The sequence below is a fragment of the Ochotona curzoniae genome, unplaced genomic scaffold, assembly GCF_017591425.1.
Source record: "Ochotona curzoniae isolate NIBS_2020 unplaced genomic scaffold, NIBS_Ocur_1.0 contig_291, whole genome shotgun sequence".
Taxonomy (NCBI): domain Eukaryota; kingdom Metazoa; phylum Chordata; class Mammalia; order Lagomorpha; family Ochotonidae; genus Ochotona; species Ochotona curzoniae.
Genome location: NW_024465649.1, coordinates 2,321,601 through 2,334,136, shown reverse-complemented (window position 1 = coordinate 2,334,136; position 12,536 = coordinate 2,321,601). Strand labels below are relative to the sequence as shown.

The 12,536-nt window shown below is 44.3% G+C and overlaps 1 protein-coding gene across 1 annotated transcript in view; it reads left to right on the top strand.

Annotated features, from left to right (window-relative positions):
- Positions 1-1,264: 1,264 nt before the first annotated feature.
- Positions 1,265-12,536, top strand: part of DNAJC6 (DnaJ heat shock protein family (Hsp40) member C6) — a 103,054-nt gene continuing 91,782 nt past the window's right edge. Inside the window, exon 1 of the mRNA XM_040978636.1 lies at positions 1,265-1,609. Within this exon, the coding sequence (XP_040834570.1) occupies positions 1,417-1,609 (193 nt within the window). The 5' untranslated portion in view covers positions 1,265-1,416. The remainder of the gene's footprint in view (positions 1,610-12,536) is intronic.

The following is a 12,536-nucleotide window of genomic DNA, read 5'->3' as shown; positions in this document are numbered from 1 at the left end:
AATGATATAGGGTGAAGCCTCTGAGATGTTGTCCTTTGATTTTGTGTTCTTAGATGATCAAAACAATTGCAGCAAGAATGAAGGCTTACACAGTGAAAAAAAGGAAAGCTGCATCCCGCATGGACTCCAGCAAACCTTACATGCATGCAGTGTTTTTGTTTTGGTGAGGAAATGCCATCAAAAAACTTCGACACATTTCTTTTTTAGGTGCTCTGATAATTCTCAAGGTACCTGGTCTTGATCAGAGAATGGAATAAGGGTTCCTCTGAGTTCTTAGTTACAAGTGAAAATTAACCTGGGGGAGGTGACTTTTGAGACTTCACAGAATCTATTCAGATTTACTATAAGTACTGAAACTTCCACAATGTTGGGATCTTCTTTAAGAATATAAGATCAGCGATGTAGGATGAGATACTCATGGAGGCTGGCGTGATCATGCAGCTGGCTAAGCCAGCATATGGTAACACAGCTATTTTTTTTCAGAGTGCCAGTTTGAGTCCCAGCTACTCTGCTTCCCACCCAGCGTCCTGTCCTGCTAATGCTGCTGGTAGGTAGCAGATGATGGCCCAAGGACTTGGGAGATTCAGCAGGAAATCCTGCTCCTGGGTTACACCTGGCTCAGACATGGTCCCTGCAGGAACCAATTCTTTTCTCTTAGGGATCAATGCTATTCCAAAGAATGTGCAAAAGAAAAAAAAAAAAACGCTGCTTTCTTTGTGCCTCAAAGTATACTGGAGGCTGGCATTTAGCATGATTTTCTGTTCAATCAAGTTACAAGTCGGCTTTCCAGGACGGTACCCGTTGGGGTGGCTTTGGCTGGCAGAACCTTCCAGCAGATAAAGGCCAAGTTATACTAGATGGGCGTGCCTGGATCTCACCTAGTCCCTTTCTTCCTTACCACGCAAGCACACCCCCTCCCACCCGCGGCGTAGGCGTCCCCTCCCCCTAGCACCCCGCCCCATTTCCAGTTTCCCACTTCCCGCCTCACCACTCTGTTCTTTATTGCCTCCCCTCAAGCCTACTGCTCTTGAAGCTACCCGGTGGACAGGGTGACACCTACAGGATTGCTTCCGGTCGCTCCCTTGCCCTAAGGTGGCTGGCTGGCCTGGATCCTAAGCTCGGCTGGGCCAGCGGCTCCGTGGGGCTGCACCGAGGACGCGCGCACCCGCCCGCGCCCTCGCTCCCTCCCTCGCGCCCGTCGCCCCGAGCCGCGCGCTCTGCCCTGGGCGGTGGCTTCGCCGCGCCCGCCAAGCTCCTCTCCAGTGGTCGTTCCCTCTTTACCCTCCTCCTGGCGTCATGTCGGGCACTTGATTTTTTTTTTTTCCTTTTAAATTTCTCTTTAAGCCCTTTCCACCTTCCACCTCCCCCTTCATTTCCCAGGTTGACTCCTCCCCCCCTTTTTCTCCGGGCTTGCCCATGAGCCTCCTCGGGAACTACCGGAAAAAGACCGGCAACGATGGTTATGAATCTTTGCAGCTGGTGGACAGTCACGGGGACTTCAGTACGGGCAGCGGTGCGGGAGGCGCCAAGTCGAGAGTGAACGCCGGGGCGGCCACACGCAGCCCCGTGCGGCTGCCCCCGGACCGCGCCAGCACCATGGACAGCTCAGGTAGCGCGGCCTGCGGGGCGCACGACGCAGCTTGCAGGCGCCTTCTCCAGCTGCTCGGCCGCGGGCCCGGGGCTCCGAGATCAGCCCCGATGTGGGAGAGGACCGGGTGGAGGTGAAGGTGAAGGCGACCAATGTCACGAGGGTGTTGAGTATGTCCCGGGAGCTGGCTTTCGGTAGTTGCGTCCGGAGGCCCAGTGACCACAGCTCTTAATCTCTCCAGGCTGCTGACTACGCCAGCTGGGGGCGGGGAGGGAAGGGGAGGCGTGAAGAGCGGCCTAGAAGGAGGGCGGGGAGAAGCAGCTGCTGCCACTGACCAGCTGGATGAGGGGGAGAGGTGAAGCAGCAAGCGCTCGGGTTGTTTTTGCAGCCTGTGGACAGTATTTGTTCCCACTGTTATTCTGTTAGTGCTGGTGGTGTGTCCGATTCTGCAAAGCTTGGCTGCGCCTGACTCAGACATCTGCCGGTGTTAATACTATTGACCGTCTCAGAAGTCTCAGAAGATTTCACGAGGGAGCTAGAGCCCCTTATAGCAGCTTTTGTGATTTGCACATTGAAATGTATTTCATGTGTTGTTGGCTTTGATCTTGTTTATTCTGCATTCTTCGTGCTTATATTTCATAAACCCTTATGTGGCTTCAGCCTCTAAACTTCCTATCTGGGCTTGTCAGTCTTGGATACCATGCTTTATACAAGTTGGAGTTTTTTGGGGGAATGCTGTTAACAGTGATTTCTGTAGCAAAATAGCCACTTATTTAGATCCATGTTGTGCCAGAGAATTCTTATAGCTGGTATTTGCTTTCCTTTCCTGGGAGCCAGGGTCAGAGGATTGCTTACACAAAGATAATTTATAATTGAAGTGCTCAGAGAGTTGCCTTGCACTGGAAACTTTAATCTTGGACACCCGAGGACTCCAAAGAAAAGATTCACATAGACTTTTTTTGGGCGCCAGTGGTACCAAACTGAATTTAATTCTCATGCTCTGTAAAGAAATGTTTGGTAATTTTAAACATGCACTGAATGGTTCTCCCTGGGCTATAACTGTCTAGCGTTCTCATTGCTGAAGTGGGATGACATATTGTCCTTAGATGGTGACATATCCTGGGCTGAAAGCGAAGTTTGTCCAGTCAGGTTCCTACTGAAGTAAATTAAATTATTGGTGAGGTCCTCTCTCAGGCCTTTTAAAATTAAGCTCAAATTATCCCCAAGGGACTTACAGGGTCGGTACTTTGGAATTAATACTGTTTGTTGTTGTCTGATTTATGTTTTTCCAAACCAGTGATATATTGAAGTATAATCTTTTGATTGGGATAGGATTCTTATATCTGAAACAAAAATTCATCATCTTTGGGGGCAATTTTGGTTTCAAAAGCTCCATAGATACCAAAGTCTTCATATACCCAAGAAGACCCTGGTGTAAAATATGCTTACATAAAAGCTATGTGCATCTTCCCATATGCTTGAAATCATCTCTGAGTTGCTTGGAGTAACTAGCAGAATATAGGTGCTGTGTAAGTACTTACACTGTATCGTTTAGGGACTAATGACAAGAAAAGGAATCTGTACATGTGCAGTATAAGGTGCATTTTTTCACAAACTGTTGTCAGTTTGTGGTTGATTGAATCTATGGATACTGAGGGCCAATTGTATTCTGCATGGCAACTACCACCAACAGTTTTGGAACATAGCAAGTATGTAAAGAAAGAGTTGAAATGAGAATGATTTATTCCTGTGTGCGGGTAGAAGAGCCTTCCTTCAGGAAAATTAGGGGAACATGAAACCTGTGTGTTTTGATTTCCCACAAATATTGACCTGCTAAGACGTGGGATTTTTTTTTTTTCAAATTATGTTACAGTGTTGAATATGCTCAACACATACTCCTATTTCCTAGGCCAGCTTTGTACCAGGCAGGTGGTGTACTGAGCACTGGAGTAAACACAGTAGTGAATGAGGTCTTTCTGTCCTGGAGGGACAGTAATAGAAGAGCCTTCGGTAACTCCTGGATTTTTGAGGATTGTCTCTTTGATGTAATCAGGCTTTTTCAGTATGTTGAGACAAGAATGACTGGCATTGACAGACTTGTGATGGGAAGGCATTTTCATTAGGAATGCTGTTACCTCTTACGTGTTGTTGCTGGAAGTTCATTCTTGGGATCATCCTAGTGCTGCATGCAGAGGCTGCTGGGGTTCTCTCCCACCCCTTCTCACCCACCATCCACTACTGTGTCTGGTCCTGGGATTGCCATGTCTTTGTTTACAGCAGTTCAGTGTAACTGCCCATTGGTCATTGAGAGTGCAGTTTGGAATGATGCTGTTTGGTTCAGATGGGAGGCTTGACTCTGAGAGCAGGTTCTAGTACAACTGCAGTTGCACAAATGCAGCTGATTCTGTCTTGTCTAATTATGGTTCTTTCAGCATCCTCAGAGTCAGGCCTGTGCAGCATGAGTGGATCCGTTTGTCTAGGTTATTTAATTAAGTGCATAGATCATTGCAAAAAGACCAGTAATATCTCCATTTATCTCAGTGATTATCCTTCATGCTGGTTAGAATGGAAGATTTACAGAGCTTTTGATGTGACAGAAATATTTATGCATGGAAAAAATATGTTGATGTCCCTTTAGAGAATTTAACACTGAGTCTTAATACTTTATGCCTCCATATTGATTTATAATAGAACACGTTGGCACTTATTTTCCATTGTATAATTGGACTAAGCAGCATGTGTCTGTACATGGAAACTTGGGACTCTGCCTCTGTACTATTGTTACTAGCTGAAAACCTAATAGCCTTTTACAACCTGTTCTCCATTTATAAATAGGGGAACTGTAATAGCTATTCTTACCATACAGCATTTCTCAAAGTTTAAAAATAATGTGAAAATACATTTGCAATATTTTTTTTGTTATCTGCCCTTCCAGTTTATTGCTTGATGGTGATAACAGGAGAGGGCAGAATGCTTGACCAAGGTAAAATAGGTGGTGACAGCCAGATTCTGTCTTCTGACCCTAAGGTCTGAGATGGACAAAAGCAGCCTTTCTGTTTAGGCACAGTATCAATGGATGGTTGATAATGAAACAATGTTATATACTGGTTACTGGATAACAGAGTCAGACATGTCAATTTAAAAGTCAAATTTCAAATGCTGGGAGTCTGCCAAGTTTCATAGGTTTGGAAGGAAAATCTCTCCAACCAGAGCTCAGTGACATAGCCCAGGATGAACACTTCTGTAACAGGCTTTTTGCTGCCTTCTAGGGTACAATTCATCAAAATTTTGCTCTTTTACTTGAGCAAAATCAGCGATTCTGATTCCTACATACAGAATAAATCAATCCTTCACATGATAGCTGCTTGACAACTTGAAAGAAGATAATCTTTCTTAGTCTGGTTTCTTATTTTATTTTTAAAAATTTATTTAAAAGGCAAAGTTACAAAAAAGAAAGAAAGAGAAAGGCAAAAGGAGAGGAAGAAGGAGAGGGAAAGATGGAGGGGAGGAGTAAGGGTGGAGAGAGAATTCCGTCTGTTGGTTTATTTTCCAGATGTTTGCAAAGGGCAGGATTGGACCAGGCAAAAGTTAGGAGTCAGGAGATTTCTGAGTGTGCCATGTAGGTACAGTACTTAGGCCATCTTCCACTGCTTTCCCCAGGCACTTTAACAGGGAGCAGGATCAGGAGTGGGGTAGTCGGGACTTGAATCTGTGCCCATATAGGATGCTGGCATCGCAGGCAGCAGTAAGCTGCTGTGCCACAATGCCAGCCCTGAGTTTTCCTGATTTCTAGGCTAATTAAACCTCAGCTGCTCTTGAACAGTGATTTTCATATAGTTCTTTTAAGCTTGGAAAATAAATTTAAAAATTTTTATGTAACAAGATTTTTTTTTAATCTTCTTTTATTACTGAAGGTCCCGTTACTATTGGCTGAAAATTATTAAAGATTATAGAAAGGGAACTTGTGTTGCGGTGTAGCAGGTAAAACCTTTGCTTAAGACTGGTATCCCATTGCTTCTTGGCTTTTTGGCTGTGATCTAGTGTGGTAAGACTGGTATCCCATATAAGTGTTAGTTGGAATTCTAGCTGCTCTTTTCTAATCCAGCTTGATTTGAAACTTGGCTGTTGCACTTTTGATCCAGCTCCCTATTATTAGCTTGGGAAAAGCAGCGGAAGATGACTCAAGTGTTTGGGCCCCTGCCACCTATGTGGGAAACCCAGTTGGAACTCTTGGCACCTGCCTGGCCCCAGCACTGGCCACAGTGGTCATCTGGGAAGAGTCTTCCCTTCTATTCTCAATCTCTCTCTTTCTCTGTCTCCCTAACTCCATCTCTGTAACTGATGTAAAGTAAAACTAAATAGATATTAAGTAAAAATATTTTTGGAAGGTTTATTTTTTTGTATTTAAAGTTAAAGGTAAGTTTATTCTTTTTTTAAAGATTTATTTTTATTACTTTTTATTGGAAAGGCGGATATACAGAGAGGAGAGACAGAGAGGAAGATCTTCCGTCCGATGATTCACTCACCAAGTGAACGCAACGGCCGCTGCCATGCCGATCCAAAGCCAGGAGCCTCTTCCGTTCTCCCACGCGGGTGCAGGTTCCCAAAGCTTTGGGCCGTCCTCGACTGCTTTCCCAGGCCACAGGCAGGGAGCTGGAAGGGAAGCGGGGCTGCCAGGATTAGAACCGGCGCCCATATGGGATCCCGGGCGTGCAAGGCGAGGACCTTAACCACTGCGCTATTGCGCTGGGCCCAGTTTATTCTTTTTTAATATTTAAAATAATTATTAAGTAAAATATTTTAAAAAGTTGATGGGAGGACTGAAAACGTATGTAAACATGAATATTGTATGTATACATAAATGTGTACCATGAAAAGTGTCATAAAATAGAAATTTAAAATTTGTTTTTTACATAGATACTTCTAAATGTTCATGGAAAATGGAATTAAAAATTTATTTACAGTTAAACCATTTTGAAGTCTGTGCATACAAGGGTTCTTCAAACAACTCATGAAAATGTATGTTATGAAAAATCTATGTACGGATCTCAAAATTTTTTGCACTGAAATATACTTATGTTTTAATTCTAATTTCCACAAACTTTTGGAAGTCATATATATATATATATCAATAATGACTAAAGATAAAAGCAATACAATTTGATGACTGTAATCCGGGCAGCATGTTCAACATTGTAAATATGTAAATCTTGTGAAACAAGATTCAGAAACAAATATATCTTCTTGATTTAAATATAGAGTGTTGAGAAGCACTGGAAATGAAGGCAACAGAACAAAAGCGTCATTGAATGAGGCAAATTAAGCCTTGATCTGACCCTAGCTTTGTAAGTTTACAGAACAATGTCTTGCTATGACCAGCAGATTTCTGCTGCTCAGGTAAAGTTCAGAGTATCCTTCAGTGGTTGTCTGAAGTCTGTTGCGATGCCTTGGAAAGGCAGTCCAGCAAGACTTCTGGTCCTTTCTCTACCACTAGGTATCACTTCCCACCATCTCTGTAGTCTACACACACAATGTTCTGTCAGCTCAGGACAGCTTGTCCCATTGCCATCTGGATGCTGCTTTTCTAGGACATGTCCTATTCCCTCTTCAGAGCTTGGATATTCCTTAAATCCTGTAGGCTGCATGAGCAGGGCATTCTCCATGCTCCCCAACAGCCTGAACTTAACCATCACAACTCTCATCATGCCGAGGTGTGCTCTGTTGCCCAGCCTTTCTTCTCGTCCCCTGGAGATCGCAACTAAAATTTCAGAGTAAGTCTTGCCTTATTTGCCTTTGTGTTCTTGCCACTGCTCGGCATTTACTAAGAGCCTGGTAAATTCTTGCTGAATGAATGGAAGCATGAACAGATTTTGCATTTTAAAAGGGCATTAATAATGAAATATGCCTAACCAAACCTAAAAATAAGCATCCAGCTAGATTGTAACAGAAACGAGGCCAGGCTTGAAAAAAAAAATGAAACTGTTGGCAAAAAGACCAGCTCAGTAACGAGCATTTTTTATGTGCAAGGACACGAGAGGGGAGAGAGTGATGGTTAATATAAACCTCAGACCTCTAGAGTTTTCTCGTGTGAGATGTAGAGAAATAATTAGCTTGCCAGAGGCTATTCTTTCTTGACCAGAAATGCTAATTATTTTTGCATTGATTCATCATAAATTAACTTATTTTTTTTTTTAGGAATTTGAAATTTATTTACATATGAAACACTTAATAATAGATTGTTTTATCTTTAAATTTATTTTTTAATCAGTATCTTAAATTGAATCTTCTCAGTTTTAAGGATTAATATTGAAAGTTCTTTGCATTCTGGTTTGACTCTTTTTTTATATGTAAGCTCTATGGTCATTTCATGCTTTTTACATTCTGTGCTTGTAATCTTGAACCCTCTTGGACAAAAGCTACAACTTTGAGGTGTAGTGAGGAATTCTGGAGTTTATATTGTATGTTTTCTTGTTGTGAAGTGTGTAATTTAGCAACCAACTAATACACAGTTAGAACAAATTGAATAGCTATTTCTGAAACTTACCTGGAAGTTTTTGACAGTGCAGCTAAGTGTCTTGGGGAGTAAAAATTCTTCACCGTTTGAGAAATTAGAAAATTTTGAAATGTTTACTCAAAGATTTAACTATTTTTGTTACCTGTCATTGCTTTACCTGACATGTCACTGCCTGCAGTAGTGTAGAACTAAAATATCTGTTTATTCCAATAATGCATCAGGGCAAAGGAGAGAAACTTTTAATGAAATTTCAATTGTGTGCAGTGTTAATGATGCGGTGTCACTAACAAGGAAGCAATTGAACGACCCAGTGGTTTCTGTTTACTGTTGGGTTTGTATATACAGAAATAACTGTTGGTATCTTGCTGTGTAATACTCTGCCTGGTAGCTGGCAAGGGTATTTTGGCACTTTTAAGAAATAATGTGCTATGAAAGAATTACCAATTAGAACTGGGAATATTTGGCAAAAAACAGAGGGAATGATCTAATAACAAAATATGAAATTCTGCAGAGATATAAAAGAAGGAGTCATGGTTTCAACAAAGAACACTAGGGATGGCCACAGGGAAAGGATGTTGGAAGCAGAAATGACTAGCTGGAGAAGGAATCGAGTACTAAGGCGCAAGGGTAGGCAAAGACTGTGTGGTGTGTTGAGAGAACTGCATGTAGGCCATGAAGCTGCAGTCCAGATGGGTGGGAGGAGGGAAGTGTGATAGCAGATGGTGCTGGGGAGAGACTGAACTCAGGTCAGGGGGAACCTGCAGAGGAGGCTGGATTTTGTTCTGTAGGCAGTGCAGAAGCCACTGCAGATTGACAAGAGAAGTGATGCAGTGCTGAGTCACTTATCCAAGGGACCCAGTGTGAAAGACCACTGTAACTTTAGGGTCCACAAACATGTCATCATTGTAAAAGCCACAGTCCAGTAAGTGAATATAACTGTAATGGAATCCTCTTTATACCAATGTAGTAATAAGATACCTTTTTATCTTTAAGGTTGAGAAATTGGGTTCCTGAAGATAAAACTGCATAGGTTTCCAAAATTCATACTACCACTCTGTATGTCAGTACTGGAGATACTTTGGTGGTTGTGTGGGTAGATCCCAACTCCTAGTTGCCAATTATGTCCTGGCTGCTTCTGGTTGACCTGAGGTGCTGGTAGATAGCAGAAAGCACAGATCCTGGTAGGGAGGAGAGAGGTGTGAGTGAGACAGAGCATGTGCCCGGAACACAGGGGTCCAGCCAAGTGGCAACTTAGTCGGTGGCTTGAGAAATAATGAAGGCCTAGGCCAGAACAGTGCCGGTGAGACCAGGGAAAAGGAAGATGCTCTGAGAAACAGTACACAAGTAAACAGGAGTGACAAGTGGCCAGATATGGGGTGTGAAGTGAAGAACAAATCTGAGGGGCCTGATTTAGATGGCAGCAGGAGAGGAGATTGTTGGGGTCCGTGGTCTTGACTAGAAGAGGAAAACGTGACCTGTTTTTTGTGCTTCAGACTCCCTGTGGCTGTGCTGAGGGCTGTGCCACAGAAGGCTGGGTTTGCTGTTCTCTTGTCGCAAGTTCTCCCTGGGCTTCAGCTCCTGAGGCTGTGCAGGGGCTGAGTGGCTGAAGTACTCCAGTGCTTTCCTTGGGGAGGAGGAAGGTAACCAGTGGAAATGCTAGAAGTACAGCTCTGTGGCTGCATCCAGGCCTGAGGCTTGGGGCCAGGAAGGTATAGGGTGGCTGGTCTGCCCTTCTGCCTCTTCTCATTGCGTGATTCCTAGGCTTTTTCCTTGCTTGATGAAGGAAGGACAGTAAGAAAGATCAAACATTTGATCAGAGAGGTGATTATTGAAAGCAGGAATTCTTGGTCTCTATGGAAACAGATGCCTGAAGAGGAGAAAAAAATTCCAAGCCTGACCCCCAGCATTCTCAAGGACTGCCTTGCAACAAGCAGTGTCTGGCCCCTTGAGCACTGCATCCAACAAATAAATGAAACCACACACATGCACACACACACACGTGCGTGTGCAAGACATTGAAAGATAATAGTCCTTGAGTAGTTCTTGTTTTCTCGCTCTTTCTTTGTAGTCCTCCTCATCTCTTCTTTTTTCTTCCTGTCTTTGTCAGGGTTCCCCTCCTTCCTATGCATCTTCTAGTCTCTCTTTTCCCTCCATTCACCCTTTGCTGTTGCGGTCTGGTCTCATGCCCTTCTGCCCAGTCAGTGAGTCAGCATGTATTTGGGAAGTGGGAGTCCTGTGCCATGGGAAGTGTGTGGATCACTGTGGGTTTGGTGAATGTAAAGTACGTGCGACTTAGCTCCCAGCCTGCTCTGTGTGGCTCGGTAGGCATGAGCACTGGTATTAACTTTCCAATTTGGGTAATTGCATCTGACCTAACCTAAAATTTCACTTGTTGCTTCAATTAGCAAAATGTTCCACATCGTCACTGGTAAGGCGAGGTTTCACAGCCTCCGTCCAACAGGCAGCTGTATCTCAGAAGGAAACAACGTAGACTTTCTACTTCACAGCTGGATGGTGCAAGATGACAGCTCACCATTTTTTTTTTCCCCTTCTCCTGTATCTCCTACCTCACCTCTCTGGGAGAGCACATCTTTATTTTACCCTCCCCTATGGTAAATTGCTGTATTCTTTTTTTTTAAAAAGGTTTATTTTTTTTTTTTTTTGTGGAAAGTCAGATATACAGAGAGGAGGAAAGACAGAGAGGAAGATCTTGCGTCCGATGATTCACTCCCCAAGTGATGGCAACGGCTGGAACTGAGCCAATCCGAAGTCAGGAGCTAGGAGCTTTTTCCAGGGTCTGCCTCATGGGTGTAGGGTCCCAAGGCTTTGGGCCATCCTCGACTGCTTTCCCAGGCCACAAGCAGGGAGCTGGATGGGAAGTAGGGCTGCTAGAATTAGAACTGGTGCCCATATGGGATACCGAGCATGCAAGGCGAGGACCTTAACCACTATGCTGTCGCGCCAACAAAGTGAAAAGGCAGATGGAGATGTTCTGTATATCTGACCACCCCCCTCCCCATTGCATAGCTTTCCCATTTCCACTCTCTTTCACCAGTAGTGTGCTTTTTCCATATGTTGTATTTGATCTTATAAGAATTAAGTAAAGCAAGTGACATGAACAAAGTGTTTTAGAGAGAAGCTGTGTGAGGTTTAATGAGCTTATATGAGGGTGTTTCCTTATTTTGTTTAAGATCTGCTTTATCTGTTTGAAAGATAGAGTGAACCAGAGACTGAGAGTTGCAGAGAGACAAAGAGAGCAATAGTGAGGAGAGCAATAGAAGGAGTGAGAGAATGAGAGAGGACCAAAGAAAACTTGCATATAGTGGTTCACTCCCCAGTAGCTGTGTCTTGGCTAGGTTGAGGAATTCTATCTGCAAAGGCCTTGGTACTTGGGAGTCTTCTGTTGTTTTCTAGGCACATTAGCAGGAAGCTGGATCAGAAGTAAAGTAACGAGGAATTAAAACAGTAACAGTTTAATGTGCTGCACTGCAATGCCAGCCACTGCAAAAGGTGTTTTAAAACGTTTGTGGAAAAATGGAATGACAAACTCCCTCATTGGGTCACAGCTCCCACTGGTGAGCACATGGTCCAGGATTGGGTGTTTGGCAGGCTGGGCAAGGTAGGTCTATCTGTTGGCAAGTGTGTGGGCTGGTTTTGGAAGGGGGCAGAATGGGCAGGACCGAGCAGATCTTAGCCCACTGGCAAGTGCAGAAAATAGGATGGAATGAAGGTCATGCTGGGCTAGGCTGCCATACCTGCCATTTTGTAAGGGATAGGAGCAGACTGAATGAGGCTAGGTTGCAGCACCTGCCAGCGGCAATTGGGACTGGGGGCTGGCTGGGTCAGGCTAGGCTGTAGCATTCAAATGCAAAGGCCAAGACAGGTGAGGGGCTATGCCAAGCTGAGTCAGAGCAACCACTGGCATGCACAAGATCTGTGGCTAGAAATAGGCCTGGAGCTGCTAAGGGGACACCCTTGCTGGGTTGTGTCCCTACTGGTGAGTATGAGGGCCGGAGAGGGGGCTGCAGTCTGGACATGGCTGCAGTCTTCCTCGACACAAATGTAAACTGGGTCTGGGATATTCCAGACTGAGCTAGACTCCAGTACCCAAAAGAGCTTGAGAGAATCAGGATGGGCATGGGGAGGTCTGGGTTAGATTTCTGTTTTTGCTGAGCCATGTGTGAGCTGTATCTGGTTATGGACCATGCTTGGTTGAGCTGTAACACCCAACAGTAAGAACCAGAAAGGGTGAGGGCTGGTCAGGAAAGGTCACTATTCCTGCTAGGACAGAAGGTCGACTAAGTAGGGCTGGCCCTTGGACCCACCGATGTGCATGAGATCTGGCATTGGGAAAGGTTCAGATGAAGTAGCTTGGGGAACTCCTCTATTGGGACACAGTTGCTGTAGGTCAATACAAGAACCAAGACAGGGAGC